We start from the raw sequence: 12,796 nt of genomic DNA, 5'->3' as shown, positions 1-12,796 counted from the left end.
AAAAGATGGGATGGGCTGAATGGAAGATATAAAGAAAACTAAGCTAATGGAGGGAAGACACAACAGGTGAGTGGGGTACAAAATTCTTGATGTTTATAATACAAAATTAATGTTTATGAAGAGATAAATACAAGATAAAAAAGATACATGACTGATAAGGAAGGGAGTAAGAGTGCATGAAAGAGGGGGACTATCGGATCCGTGTCTCCGCGGTAGTAACATCCATTCTTTGCAGACGAACGATTCCCCATGGAGCCACAAGAAGAGAAAGGTCCCCGCGGTAAGTTCCCCCTCTGTCTTGGTCTTCACCCATAACGTGTCCCCCCTTTCCCCCCCTGGTGTCCGTCATAATACGTCCCTCTCTCTTCTAGTGCTCTCCTCCCCCATAATAAGTCTTCCTCTTTCTTTGTGTTCCCCGTAATTCCCCGTCTGTCTTGATGTTCCCAATAATTTTCTCTCTCTCTCTTTTTTTTACCCATAATAATTCCCCTCCCTGTCTTTTCCTCATAATAAGTTCCCCTCTCTTTTTGTGATCGCCATATTTAGTCCCCCTCTTTCTTGGTGTCCCCCATAAGTTCCACCCTTTCTTGGTGTCCCCAGTAAGTTCCCCTCTTTCTTGGCGTCTCCCTTGAATAAGTCCTCTTCTGTCTTAGTGTCTCACTGAATTTGTCCTCTGACCCCTGGTGTTATCAATGATATCACACTTTTCCCGTCTCTACTTTGTTCCATAAGTCCCCCAATTTTAATGGTGTCCTCACCATGATCCTATACTGCGTGCCTATACGGTCCCCTTACTGGTGTCCATTTTATTCCCCACCTATTTTGTCAGTGTCCTCAGTGTGTCCCCGCTTTGATCTTCCCATAACATTCCCAAGTTTAAGACCCAGCTTTTCCACTGCCTCACCAATCGCAAAGCTCCAGTGAATTTTTACGCCTAATCTGATATCTGCAGAGACTCAGCCGCACGAGAGTCCCTTGCGAAACTAATCTGATTGTTTTTGCAACTCTGCGAGCTCGTTGCCTCCTACTAAGCTTTGGGACTATTGCAGTAATTAGCATTAACGTGAGCAAGTACTCTGATTAACTAGTTGTGATGTGTAAATTCTAAATATTCTTAGTCAACATAAAAAGCAAACTATGGTCACCTCCCAGAAGCTGTTGTCCGTGAGGAGTACAAAAATACTTCAGGCGTCCCTTATGACACTTAGTATCCTACACAAATGCCTTATGTTTTTGCTCGATAGGAATTATTATTTTTTTTTATTTCATTGTTTCTGTGGGAAGGGAGTACACGAATGAACATCTAAATTCAGGTGTACTGTGCACTGCTAAGTAAACATGGAGGAGACTACAAAAACACGACATGTTTTAACACCACAAAAGAACTGGGAGAGCGATGTGAATCTTGCGCATTTCGAGATTTGCAGTGACATCCATGAGGAACCACACCTTCACTCATATTGCCACATGTTACTTATTGCCTTTCAACACATTGCACTGTAAGGGTATCTGAGGATTCAGTAATGTTAGAATTATGAATTTTTTTCTGGAAGCATTTTGTTCATAGATAACGTCTTCGGAGGAAAGTAACAGAGAAAGCTAAGGAATGGATGTCAGGGGATACCTTCATTTTTTTCTGGAGTAATTGTTTCAGTATTTGTTACGACAGTTTAGTGTTACAGTGAGATACGCCCTGTCTTACGATATCAGCACTAAGGCAGAGATCATCAACACAGGCTATTGAGTAACACGTTAAATGTTTACCGTGTCCTTTATCTTAGATACACTTTCCCAGAAGCAACAGTTAAATCTAAAACCAGAAAGAGAACCACAACCACACTGTTTTGGATGCTGCTACTTAGTAATACTTTTCTGTTGATCAGCTGGCCTTCTTTACTTACATAACCAGTATTGTATTTATGAATGACTACTAATAAGGTACTTGTGTTTATGACTGTATGTTGCATTAAAATACCTCAGCAAGTCTCAATGATAGAGTCACCTTAATCTTCCTGTTTTTACTTGAATATCAACTTAACTTTCAGCAGCTGTTGAGAATTACTTTTTCCTTTGCATCAACACTGACATAAACAAGGATACAATCAGTAATTTTTTCTGGGTTAGAGAAACCAGCGGTCTGCTGCACTTACCAGTAGAAAGTTTCTACCTTTAAGTTTAACTTAATCTTTAAATTACTTTGTCGCTAGTAAAGTGGCGCGAAGTGTTAATTTTGTTATAAATCGAAGGTATATAAACCACAAACTCCTTCAGACAGGTCGGATTGGTGTTCCAGAAGAGTTAATAATGCAGAGAACCAAAACTTGTCTTAACCCTTAGTTCGAGCACATCTGTATGTTGTACTTCCTACTGTCAGGTGATTTTATTTAACTTGAGAAAGTTTGCGAACAAGATGAGTTAGCTACAGACTTCATTAACGTATTCAACACATGCAGTTGTTCCTAAGTTGAAAATAGTCATGTGGCGGTAGCAAAAAGAAAAATACATAACACGTCGTCCTAATGGAGGAGCTAAACTGCAACAGCTGAAGAACACCAAGACCTTAGCAGACACACATGATTCACAAAGTGACCAATTTGCTGTGTCTTCAGCACTGATATCTTGTGGTAACTAATTTCCTTCACCGGTGCCTCCCACAGGTCAGAGCCCCATCCTGCTGTCGCCTGGCATCCACAGCTTCCCTTTCAAGCTGGGTCTGCCCCTCGGCCTTCCCTCCACCTTCCTGGGAAAGCACGGGTGGGTCCAGTACTTCTGCAAGGCGGCGCTCAGGGAACCCAACGGCCTCACCCACAAGAACCAGCAGGTCTTTATTGTCATGAACCCCATCGATCTCAACCTTGAACCTTCCATCCTGGCGGTGAGTGGATGCGGTTTTGTAAACAGATAGGTAGATAGACAGATTGATAGATAGACAATAGACAGACAGATAGAGATACGTAGATAGATGGATTCAGTCAAAAGATATGTACATATTTACTCTTATGCATACTTACTGCATAGTATTTACTTTATCATATGTTTGCTTGAAAAATACATCTAATTATTTGCTTTAGTTTTCCACAAGATACTATAAAGTAAAATGTCATTTAAGGAAATACTGTAACTACATATATGCATTTACAGAACAATTTCCATTCTCCATTAAATCATATTTCACCTCTAAGCCAATGTGCGATATTATTATTGCAGGTAAAATATACAGAAGGAAGCAAGTTATGAGCATTATTAATAATATGCTGTACACTCTTTTTAGTGCAAATATTTTAGGCTCCTTTCAGTGGTAATACAATGTCAATTTCGCTGGCAGTTGTTTGGATTCTGAGTTATAACCCTCTTCTCTCTCATCATTAATGACCACCAACGAAGTGAGGAAGTCACGAGAAAACGAGAGGAAGTAAGACTACAAGCGTTATTTACTGGCAAGAATAAAAATGAAACCTATCGGAACCTTAGCTAATCTCAGGTCATCACAGTTCAAACAAACATATTAATTAATCTCGGATCATTTCGGTTCAAGTACCATTGCAGTTCTTGGGCCACTCAGCATGTCTTGATTTTATTGGGCCTTGAAGTACACAAATTGATGACTTTATTGTTGCAAAATTAAACAATCCTAAACTGTGAGCCAGGAGAATTTTGTCCTTTTCAAAAACCGTGTCAGGCAATGATCCAGAACATATCGTTAGGCCGTCTGCAGGAGGAGCCATAGACGAGGTTGCTTGAGGTTCCCCCCCCCCCCATCCAGGTAACTCCAAGGCTGGATGTTGCGTAGCCCTCTTTTTTTTTTTTTTCCCTTCCTTTTGTTTTCTTTTTAGCTTTCAATATATAGTACAACGTGTATCGCATAGATGATCTGGTGATGAAAGTTAGAGGAAAATGCTTGGGAGAGTGCGCTTGGCCGCTCTCCATGTTTCTAAAGCACTGGACAGAGTCAACAAAGAAAGACGGTCACAAGTAGAATTCTGAGATCTAGTGAAACCGGAGCACCAGCATTCTATCCATCTCTGGCGTATCACATTGTTCGACTGTTCAACCTCCTCTTGTGAATCTTTTCTACATATGGCTATGATTTTTCCATTAGGTCATCTCAGGTCTAACCCACTGCCTTACTTTCCGCCTCTTCCACAGCAACCCTTCCACTGCGAGATCGAGCACAAGCTGGGTATGACGTGCTTTTCCCAGGGCCCCGTGTCGTGCCGCGTCAGGCTGGACCGCGGAGGGTACGTGCCCGGCGAGACCATCAGCATCTGGGCACGAGTACACAACCAGAGCAAAGTCACCATCAAGAGGACCAGAGCTTGTTTGACCGAGGTGGGTGGGTGGGAGAGGGTTGTGGGTATGGGTGAGCGGTGATAAATGTGGGCGAGAAAAGGCAAAAGGGCGGGTGAATGGGAAGAAGTATATTTGTTACTCTCGTCATTATCGTGCTTTCTCTCAATATTTCACTGTGCATTTATAATCATGGAAAAATTTGACCAGTGCTAGGAGAAATTTAGGATGAACAGGGTAGCTGTTGTCAAAAGTTTCAGTGCATTTTGCCAGTCAGCATTTTTAGCTACTCACTGGAAATTATAACCGATTCAGTTCATAATTATCCTCACGATTCGATATAAAGTGCAAAGTTCTTCCCTGTATACTCGGGACCACATACATTCCGAGTATCATTGCACAATGATTATAACAGTTCCTCCTTGATAGACAACCTCGTGCATTGATGTTACTGGTCATAATATAATCCTATAGTTTCTTCCCATAAATTCAAAGCCAGTTTTTAGGTGCTTTCTCTTTTAGGCTAAAATTCTAGTTTTTTGTCCTTCCTCACACACACGATTTTATACATTATTACCCTCAATCTAAGGAAAATGTAGCAAGTTCTTTTTTTATTCAGCATGTGTCACAGTAACTCTTAATATGCTGCACGACATTCTGTTCTTCTGTTTCCCCCCCCCCACCGCCACAGACGGATTATTCTCCGAACTGTATTACGACATGTTGACTTTTCTTTGTACAGTAATCAGAGAGGAGTCTTTGGCCTATTTAAATGCTGCTCAGAACTCTGATTTCATGTGATTTGCAAACATGATTCTTGGAAGTCTACAGATCGTCATCTTCAACCTTGAGGAGCCATGTTTTTCGCATACACAATCTCAACCCAAGCCAAAGTCAGCCAGTATGCAAAAATCCTACTCCATCTCCCTTCATATAAACATAAAAAAATTCATTTATATTTTTATTTTCATATTCAGAGGCAGTCCCAACTATCCACAACGCAAATTTTCGGTCAGTGTTAAAAGTTCATCCCCGTTTCAAAACTTTATTCTGGTCTCCTTCACACAGATGCCGTGAACGCAAATTCCATTCAGTTATCTCTTCCAATATCTCACCGTGCAAGTTTTACCAGGAACGTTGCATTTTTATACTCCGATCAATCAGTCTCCATTTAGTCCGTCAGAGGACACTTAGCCTTTTCACTGGGCTACAGACAAACCGTTTTATTTAGCTAGGAAGCGTTAATAATTTTTTCACACTCAGAGGAAGTTCAGTACTCCATGTCAGGTAACAATGGCAAACGGGTGTAAGAGAATGAAAACAATGACAATGATGATGGTATTGGAGATGACGATGATAACTATCATGACGATGATCATGATGGTAACACGTCTTGCCTCCCTTGCAGACGATCCAGTACATCTCCAAGACAAAAGTGATCCAGACTGAGACTCGAGAACTGTCATCAGTGTCACGAGGGAAGGTGCGGCCCTCCGACACAGACGACTGGAAGTATGAGCAGCTGTACGTCCCTCCGCTGCCACCCACCAACCTCAGGGGATGTCATCTCATCAGGATACAGTACGACGTGTTTGTAAGTATCGTGGCGTGAGATTTGGGCGTGGAGGTTGGTTGAGATTTGTATGGTCTTCTTTTTTATGATTTTCCTATAGCTTCATAAGGATGTGTAGACACGTAGATAGATTTTTGCAAGCACGTTTGTGTACATCTGATGCCCCCCACCAATCTGAGGGAATTATACTGAATATACATAATTCGGATACAGTGCAACGTCGTTTTGATGAGGGTTTTATAATTTGTGAGTTGGGGGAAATTGTCAAGATGCAATCATAAGAAAAGTTAATCCTTTTCCATGCGGTGAATTATCTCTGATTCCATTGCCTTAGGAAGTCATAGTCCATTCTTATGATGCACCACAAAAAAGGGAGATTTTTGAAAAAGATTCTGCTGATTGTAATCCTAGCTGACAGTAAGAAACTTCCTGCACATATTATCGTCAGCAGTTCTGTTTCCAGTTTTAGTTTCCATTCATTAGTTCATTGTTCTCGAGTGTAATGGAAATTGGTAGCAATAGCAATGTTTAAAGCATATTAAGCTGGTATTTTTCAGATTTTCCTTACAGATAGATTATACTGATGTTTATACTTTACTCCAGGCTTTCCTAATCCTCGTCATCATTACACAGCTCCAGTTTATAGACTACAAAGTAAAATAGGGATGATCTAACTATCCTCCCAGCCGTCCTTGGCACCATAGCATGCTATCAACCACATAATGATAGATTACAGATTGAACAAATGGGTAACAAATGTATTCCCAGATTATGCCCAAAGCTCCCTTTTCCATCACGAAGTACAGAGATCATATACAGTATAACAGCTAACTTATAAATATGTTCAGACTGTATTCCAAAGCTCTCCTAACCCTCATTAATCTCCCATAGTTCATCATCGAGCCGAGCAACCTGGAGAAGGAGATCAAACTTCAGCTTCCGATCATGATGGCCACCTACCCATACCGGAACTCCGATGGCACACTCAAGAAGAAGAGAGGCGCCCAGTACCCCAACAACCTTCCCATCTTCAGGCCGTGGCTCAACGAGAAGTCCTTCGAGTGACGCTGACGGGGAGGAGACTCATGGCCGTATATTTAAAAGTGAGAGGGCGAGGTGTCAGCAGGCCCCATTTTCTGACAGTCATTCATGGAACACTTGCGAGCATTGGTTCTGGTTTAGGAATACAAGCCCCACGTACAGCCAATAATATATGAAACTGTTGTGAGAGTTAGAAATTGGTAACTTGCATGTCACATTACAAAGTACATTCACTACAGTGATGAAGCGAATACAGACACGCCATACTATCATCATGGATTTCAAATAAGGCTTTCGAAAGTTGGGGGCTTGCCTACGCCTTTGCCATCTCTGTTTTAAGAATACGGATGTTGGGTTAAATAGGGAACACACAGTATGTAGTTGCCGGGATGCTCAAGAAGATGCGATAGCTTGTTATGGTGAACAGAGTGACTCTTGAGAAGATGGATTATTCAAGGAGTGTATGGATGCTCAGAATCTGTTCGTTGCTTTTGGAAATATCAAAGTAAAGGGTGAAGTACATAGATTCTCGGACTCCATCAACTGCTTCTGGATACCTGGTACACTGATGCTAAGCACAGAATACATAAACACTGGGAATGTATCAATTGCTTTAGGCAGTGGAAGAAGAAGAAGAATGCATGTGGTTATAGTTATGTAAGTACGAAATGGCCTTCCATTATCTGCTGAATAACTAAAATGTATCATTCTTCACTTTGATATCCTGGAATATTTATACCACTGTTAGATATATAGGTAGCCAAGTTATCTAGAATGTTGGCTGGATATATCGGAATCTTCTAATCTTTTGAAACTGGCAGTTCTGGTAGTTCTTCATATAAATAAACTGAATCACTTTCCCTCTAATACTGAAATCTTCTGTTCATGAGATAGTCCATGTAGTTAAGATAGATGACGGATTGTTTTCTCACTGACCATTTTTTTTTTTTTCACTTCTTCCACTGAATTATTTGTTATATTTAAAACAATCATAACAGTAGCCATATTTGAGGTCATAAGTATGCTGAACAGCCTAACTTGTCTTACTTATCTCATAACCACAATACCGGTAAGTAGACATGTTAAGGAATATGCTGCACACATAGACCCGCGACTCACTATAATATTCTTACTTTAACTGATATGCACACAGTGGACTGTAATGCTGCGAGCTTGGCAGGCCTTCTAATATCTGTCCCTTGGTGATTTGTTTTGCATATTACATCATAATATTAACTTTAACTTAACTTATATATATATATATATATATATATATATATATATATATATATATATATATATATATATATATATATATATATATATATATATACATAATCAATATAATTTGCATAAACTGTGTAATTGACGTACCGTACCATGTACAGAAATATACAACTAAGGAAGAGATACTACAGAGCTTCCAAGGCCACGATAATACGGTCCAGTGTCTCTCATCTCCGTGTTGTATCAATATGTGAGTATGAGAGAAGGAGGCACTTCGCACGGCACATAAACTATAGTGTACTTTACCTGTAGCACTTCTTTCTGATTACTTAAGAGAAGTTTGTTGCACTGTTGCGATGGCTACAACACAAAGGGGACAGAAGACTGGCAAGTGGATGTACAGCTAGAGTCAGAAAATCCTTTGCAAACTGGAGTGCCGAAATACTGACGTGATACTGATGTCCACATGACTGTTGAAAGACATATGTGGTGTTTCGGGCAATGAGATCTGCAAACAGGATCCAGTCTTGTCTTTCCCAATCTGATCTTGACTTCTTGGTGCTGATAGAATCGCCATAATGTTCAATATTGCATTATAAACAACATGATTTGACACCGTCCATCTCACCTTTGCCACTCCTTTGTTGGGAAGTCAGTAATCAAATAGGAAAAATTTAGAGATGTTTTGAGCTGCAAATGACCGAATATGTGAGTCAGTGGTGGTTGTCAGACTTCGTCCCAAAAAATTCAGCTCGAAGAGTGAGAAAAGCCCATACATCTTTTTTTTCTAATGTCTCAAGTTTCTTATTCTCTTCTGTATTATGAATATACAGCTGGATGTGATTTTTTTGTTGTCTTTTGTTAAAATAAGCATTCTTCTTCAGTAAGGCTAATCTCATTCATTAATCTGCCCTTCCGAAATGTTATTTATGCAGTAGTTATTGATCAGGTTAATAAAGTTTGTATAGTATCTGAAATAACTATAAGACAGCGAAAAGGAAGTGTTGGTCCCGACTGTACACCAGTTAGCAAGGTTGGCTGAACAGGAATACAATACATCATGAGTGAAGTGGAGTAATTAGGTTGAGGAGTGTACTGTACAGGTGGGTGGAGGGAGTGGAATGACGGACGGCAGTTGAGCCTAAATTTGGTTGTGTATTCACTCTCATCTTAAATGTCGGGACCAACTGCCTAGCCCCGGGCTCCTACGCTCCTCATGAGGCAATGTAGGATTGGATGATGGATGGATGGATGTATAGGATGACCACCTGGATGAGACACCAAGATGTGACTTCAGATAATGGACAGATATTGACAGATAGACATTTTATTCCTGTAGGTTCAGTTGTTGTTTATTAGACATAACATTCCTGATATTCAGTTTACATTTGTGCTTATTTGTCTATGCTAAGGAGTAACTACGTCTTCCTGTGATGTATTGATATACAGTAATTAAGTGAACTGTTTTGGCTGAAGCTTCCTCACAGTATCCTATTGTTGATTCGTCGCATTTTAATTAGCCTTTTAAATATCGTCTGCCATTTTGTTTCTCTTTTGCTACATGAATTATATAATTAGACTAAAGACTGGATATTTTTGTCATTGAATGCACTTGGAGCATTTAAGCTTCTTTATTCTTGAATGCTAGGGTTTCTCTCTTCTAAAGAAAATCGGTTGGTATTAGCCTCGATAAGAGATATGTTTGAGTTTTTCGTACATACCTACCGTGAGATTGGGTACAAAAAAATGCTTTCACTGTTTCAAGCGGTGATATAGACAGCCATACGGCACTTTCTTCACAAGAGTGGGGTGGCAAGAGGAAGCAAGGTGAAGTAAAACGGTTGGAGAACATTTGTTGTGGGAGAAAGAAGTGGAGGAAAACTACAGGAGAATTTTGAGGTAGGAAGGAGCTGTTGGAAGGGGAATGAGAGGTGAAGGAAATAGTGGGAGAGAAATGATGGAAGGTGAAGAATTGTGGGAAAGAGGTAGATGGAAAAGGAAGGTGAATATTTAATGGACATTGAAGTTCTGCTGGAGAAGGAGAGGTGCAGGGAGAAGATAACAGAGCATCTGAGGAAGGATAGGTTCATGGTTTAGGTAGGAGAGTGTTTGAGGTAGAGTTGAATGGTGTCTGATTAAGTGATACTGAGTAAGAACAGAAATACCTGGAGATTCATCTGTCGATGTGAGAAAGTTGCAGTAAACATTTCATACATAGCTTGCTTTTATATGTCTTGATCATTCGTGGATCAAATTGGTCTAAAAATAATACACCATATTATGTTTTAAGTTTACTCTTCAGTTGTACAGCCAGCCGGGTTTGTTGAACTGGGTAGGAAAACATCTCATACTGCATAATCCCTTCAGTCCAGTGACATTTTTATTTAATTCTTGCTACCCTCGGATGATTCTATTCAGTTTAGAAGAAAAAATTGAGAATGGAGATATTAGATAATGTGTTGATTAATCCTTTTATAGCTAGAGGTCTTCCGTAAGTTCAGTATAACCATCTGTCTGTAGAAAAAAACAAAATGGCATTATAAATGAAAGATTATACATCAGACTAACCTTGCTTTCTGTTTCACTAAGTTCTGAGCAGCCATCTTCAACATATCACCTTTTTATCTAGTTATTTTTCTTAACGTTCCTAATATGCACATTGTTTTAGTACTCTGTATGTATTTATGTTATATTTAGGCTTTTCTCTGCTTCCCAGTGCACGTCAAGCTGTTTTATATGCCGTGTAAGGGAGATGCAAACACTTTCCATTCATCCCTCTCCTCTCCCACTTTATTTACTTTATGTTCCCACCACTCTTCAGTTTTCATTGTTTTTCCTCACAGCCACTTTATCCTTTTTCACTCTTCCATTCACACTCAAACCTTCTGCGTTCCTTCCCTTCCCATCCTTTTTCCCCTCCCTTCATAATTCCCTCTTTGCCCTCTCTCATCTCTCCCATTCTCTCATTCTCATATCCCTTCACAACCGCCCTTTCCCCTTCCCCTCCTCTTTTCCCTCATCACCTTTCCTCTTCCCCTTCACCTTCCATCCTCACACAGTCACACTTCCCCCATTCTCCTTCACATTCCTTTCGTCTCACCCCTCTATCTTTCCCCTATCCCTCTATCCCTTTACACTCCCCTCCTTCTCCCCATCCTTCAAAATCCCATCATCTGCTCTCTTCCTCCCTTTATACTTCTCTTCCTGTCTCCTCTCCCTCACTCCCGCTCTCCTCAATTATGTCGGCTAAGCTTAAGGTTTCCATATATTTGCCTGTTCAAGAGATTGCTTTTGTGTTGAATTCTAGATAGCATTTTCTTTTGGCAGCTGTTTTACCATTTTATTAGTATCTAGTGAGTGTGAATTCGTAGGACAACTTTGAAAGAAATCCTATTTTTTTTACTGTCTGACACCGTATTCTGTGAGGGTAGTTAGGCGGTAGATAAACTGGGATTGTTCTAGTTTTTGGTTCACATTTATCATAGGTATATTTTCCACTAGATATGCTCACATACTTAGCAGTAATTATCCTCATCCATTTAGTACTTCAGATCAAAATACTATTAATTCAAAGGGGTCGCAGTCCGCATCAGTTCATTATTTGACCTCTTATTCCATCAGCACCCTCTCATCACAATAACCCTCACTTCGTATCCATAACTGCACTTGATTCCTTCATCAGTGTTTCATAACCTGTGTTACATTTATCTGACAATCATTACTAACATAATGCTATTTTTTCTTCACCATCATCACCGCTGCACCATCACTACCATCTCCTTGCACCTCTCATTCCCTCTCATCACACGGCATTTCAGAATCGATAACTTCGAGATTCTTAGAATAATGTTTGCTTGTCTCTACATTCTCTACAGGAATTAGAAAATAATTTTCAGATACACCCAAATTCCCATATTTCCGTCTGTTTGTTAATATCATTTAGAATATACTTAGACTGAGCTTAGCACAATATCTGCGACACTACTTTTCTATTTCTGTTATTAAGTGTATGTCATTGTTTTGTGGTTAAAGATATTCGTTAGCAGTCCTATTCCTCTTGATAGTCCAAGATTTGTGATTTGTGTCTTTATTCTGTGATTTCTATGTAATTTAGCTTTTTCTTCTACCTTTCTTTTCCCTCTAACCCCTCACGTCCATGAATTCCACTCTAATTTAAAAATCGTTGGCAGTAGAGAAATAAAACTACAGTGTCTTGGCAGTGAAGGGGTTCTTGGAGGTGCTTCTGCCCCGCCACAGGTAAGAACCGGCTAACAGACAAGGGAACGTACTCTCGTGCTCTTAGAAGACCATATAGCACATTTGCCTTAGGGAACTGTATGGCTTGTTACATCTCAGTATTGTCCAGTGTTTGACATGTGTTTCTGATATAAGCACAGAGTGCATAAGTTACATGTAAGAGGATATTAATGTGCAAAACTAAAGGGGAAAGGAAAGTGTGTTTGAGAGTCTCCTAAGCTGACGAGAATACGGACCAAGGTGCCATAATAAGCCGGCCTGTGTTGTCTTTTCTGGTAGTGTAAGCCAGTGTCTTGGTCTTGGGGCTTCGTCATACTAAAGCTGGATCTGGACATATTCTGACCCTGTCCGATCGTGCTGGGAGAGGAAAAAAAATGGAATAAGAACACCCGCTTGCTTTCAACCAATTTC

General features: G+C 40.1%; 1 protein-coding gene across 2 annotated transcripts in view; it reads left to right on the top strand.

The window, feature by feature from the left end:
* Vdup1 (arrestin family protein Vdup1) overlaps window positions 1-6,995 on the top strand; it is a 146,879-nt gene extending 139,884 nt beyond the window's left edge. Inside the window, exons 3-7 of one of the 2 annotated variants that reach the window (XM_080284263.1) lie at window positions 236-280; window positions 2,658-2,875; window positions 4,147-4,329; window positions 5,696-5,881; window positions 6,752-6,995. In XM_080284263.1, coding sequence (XP_080140389.1) covers window positions 236-280; window positions 2,658-2,875; window positions 4,147-4,329; window positions 5,696-5,881; window positions 6,752-6,925 — 806 coding nt within the window. In that variant the 3' untranslated portion in view covers window positions 6,926-6,995. The remainder of the gene's footprint in view (window positions 1-235; window positions 281-2,657; window positions 2,876-4,146; window positions 4,330-5,695; window positions 5,882-6,751) is intronic. The other variant, XM_080284264.1, reaches the window with a different exon arrangement.
* Window positions 6,996-12,796: the final 5,801 nt, after the last annotated feature.

The sequence above is a fragment of the Coenobita brevimanus genome, chromosome 101 (genome assembly GCF_032717465.1).
Source record: "Coenobita brevimanus isolate Jiangsu-jjx chromosome 101, ASM3271746v2, whole genome shotgun sequence".
Taxonomy (NCBI): domain Eukaryota; kingdom Metazoa; phylum Arthropoda; class Malacostraca; order Decapoda; family Coenobitidae; genus Coenobita; species Coenobita brevimanus.
Note: the sequence above shows the minus strand (reverse complement) of the source record. Positions and strands in the feature narration are given on the sequence as shown.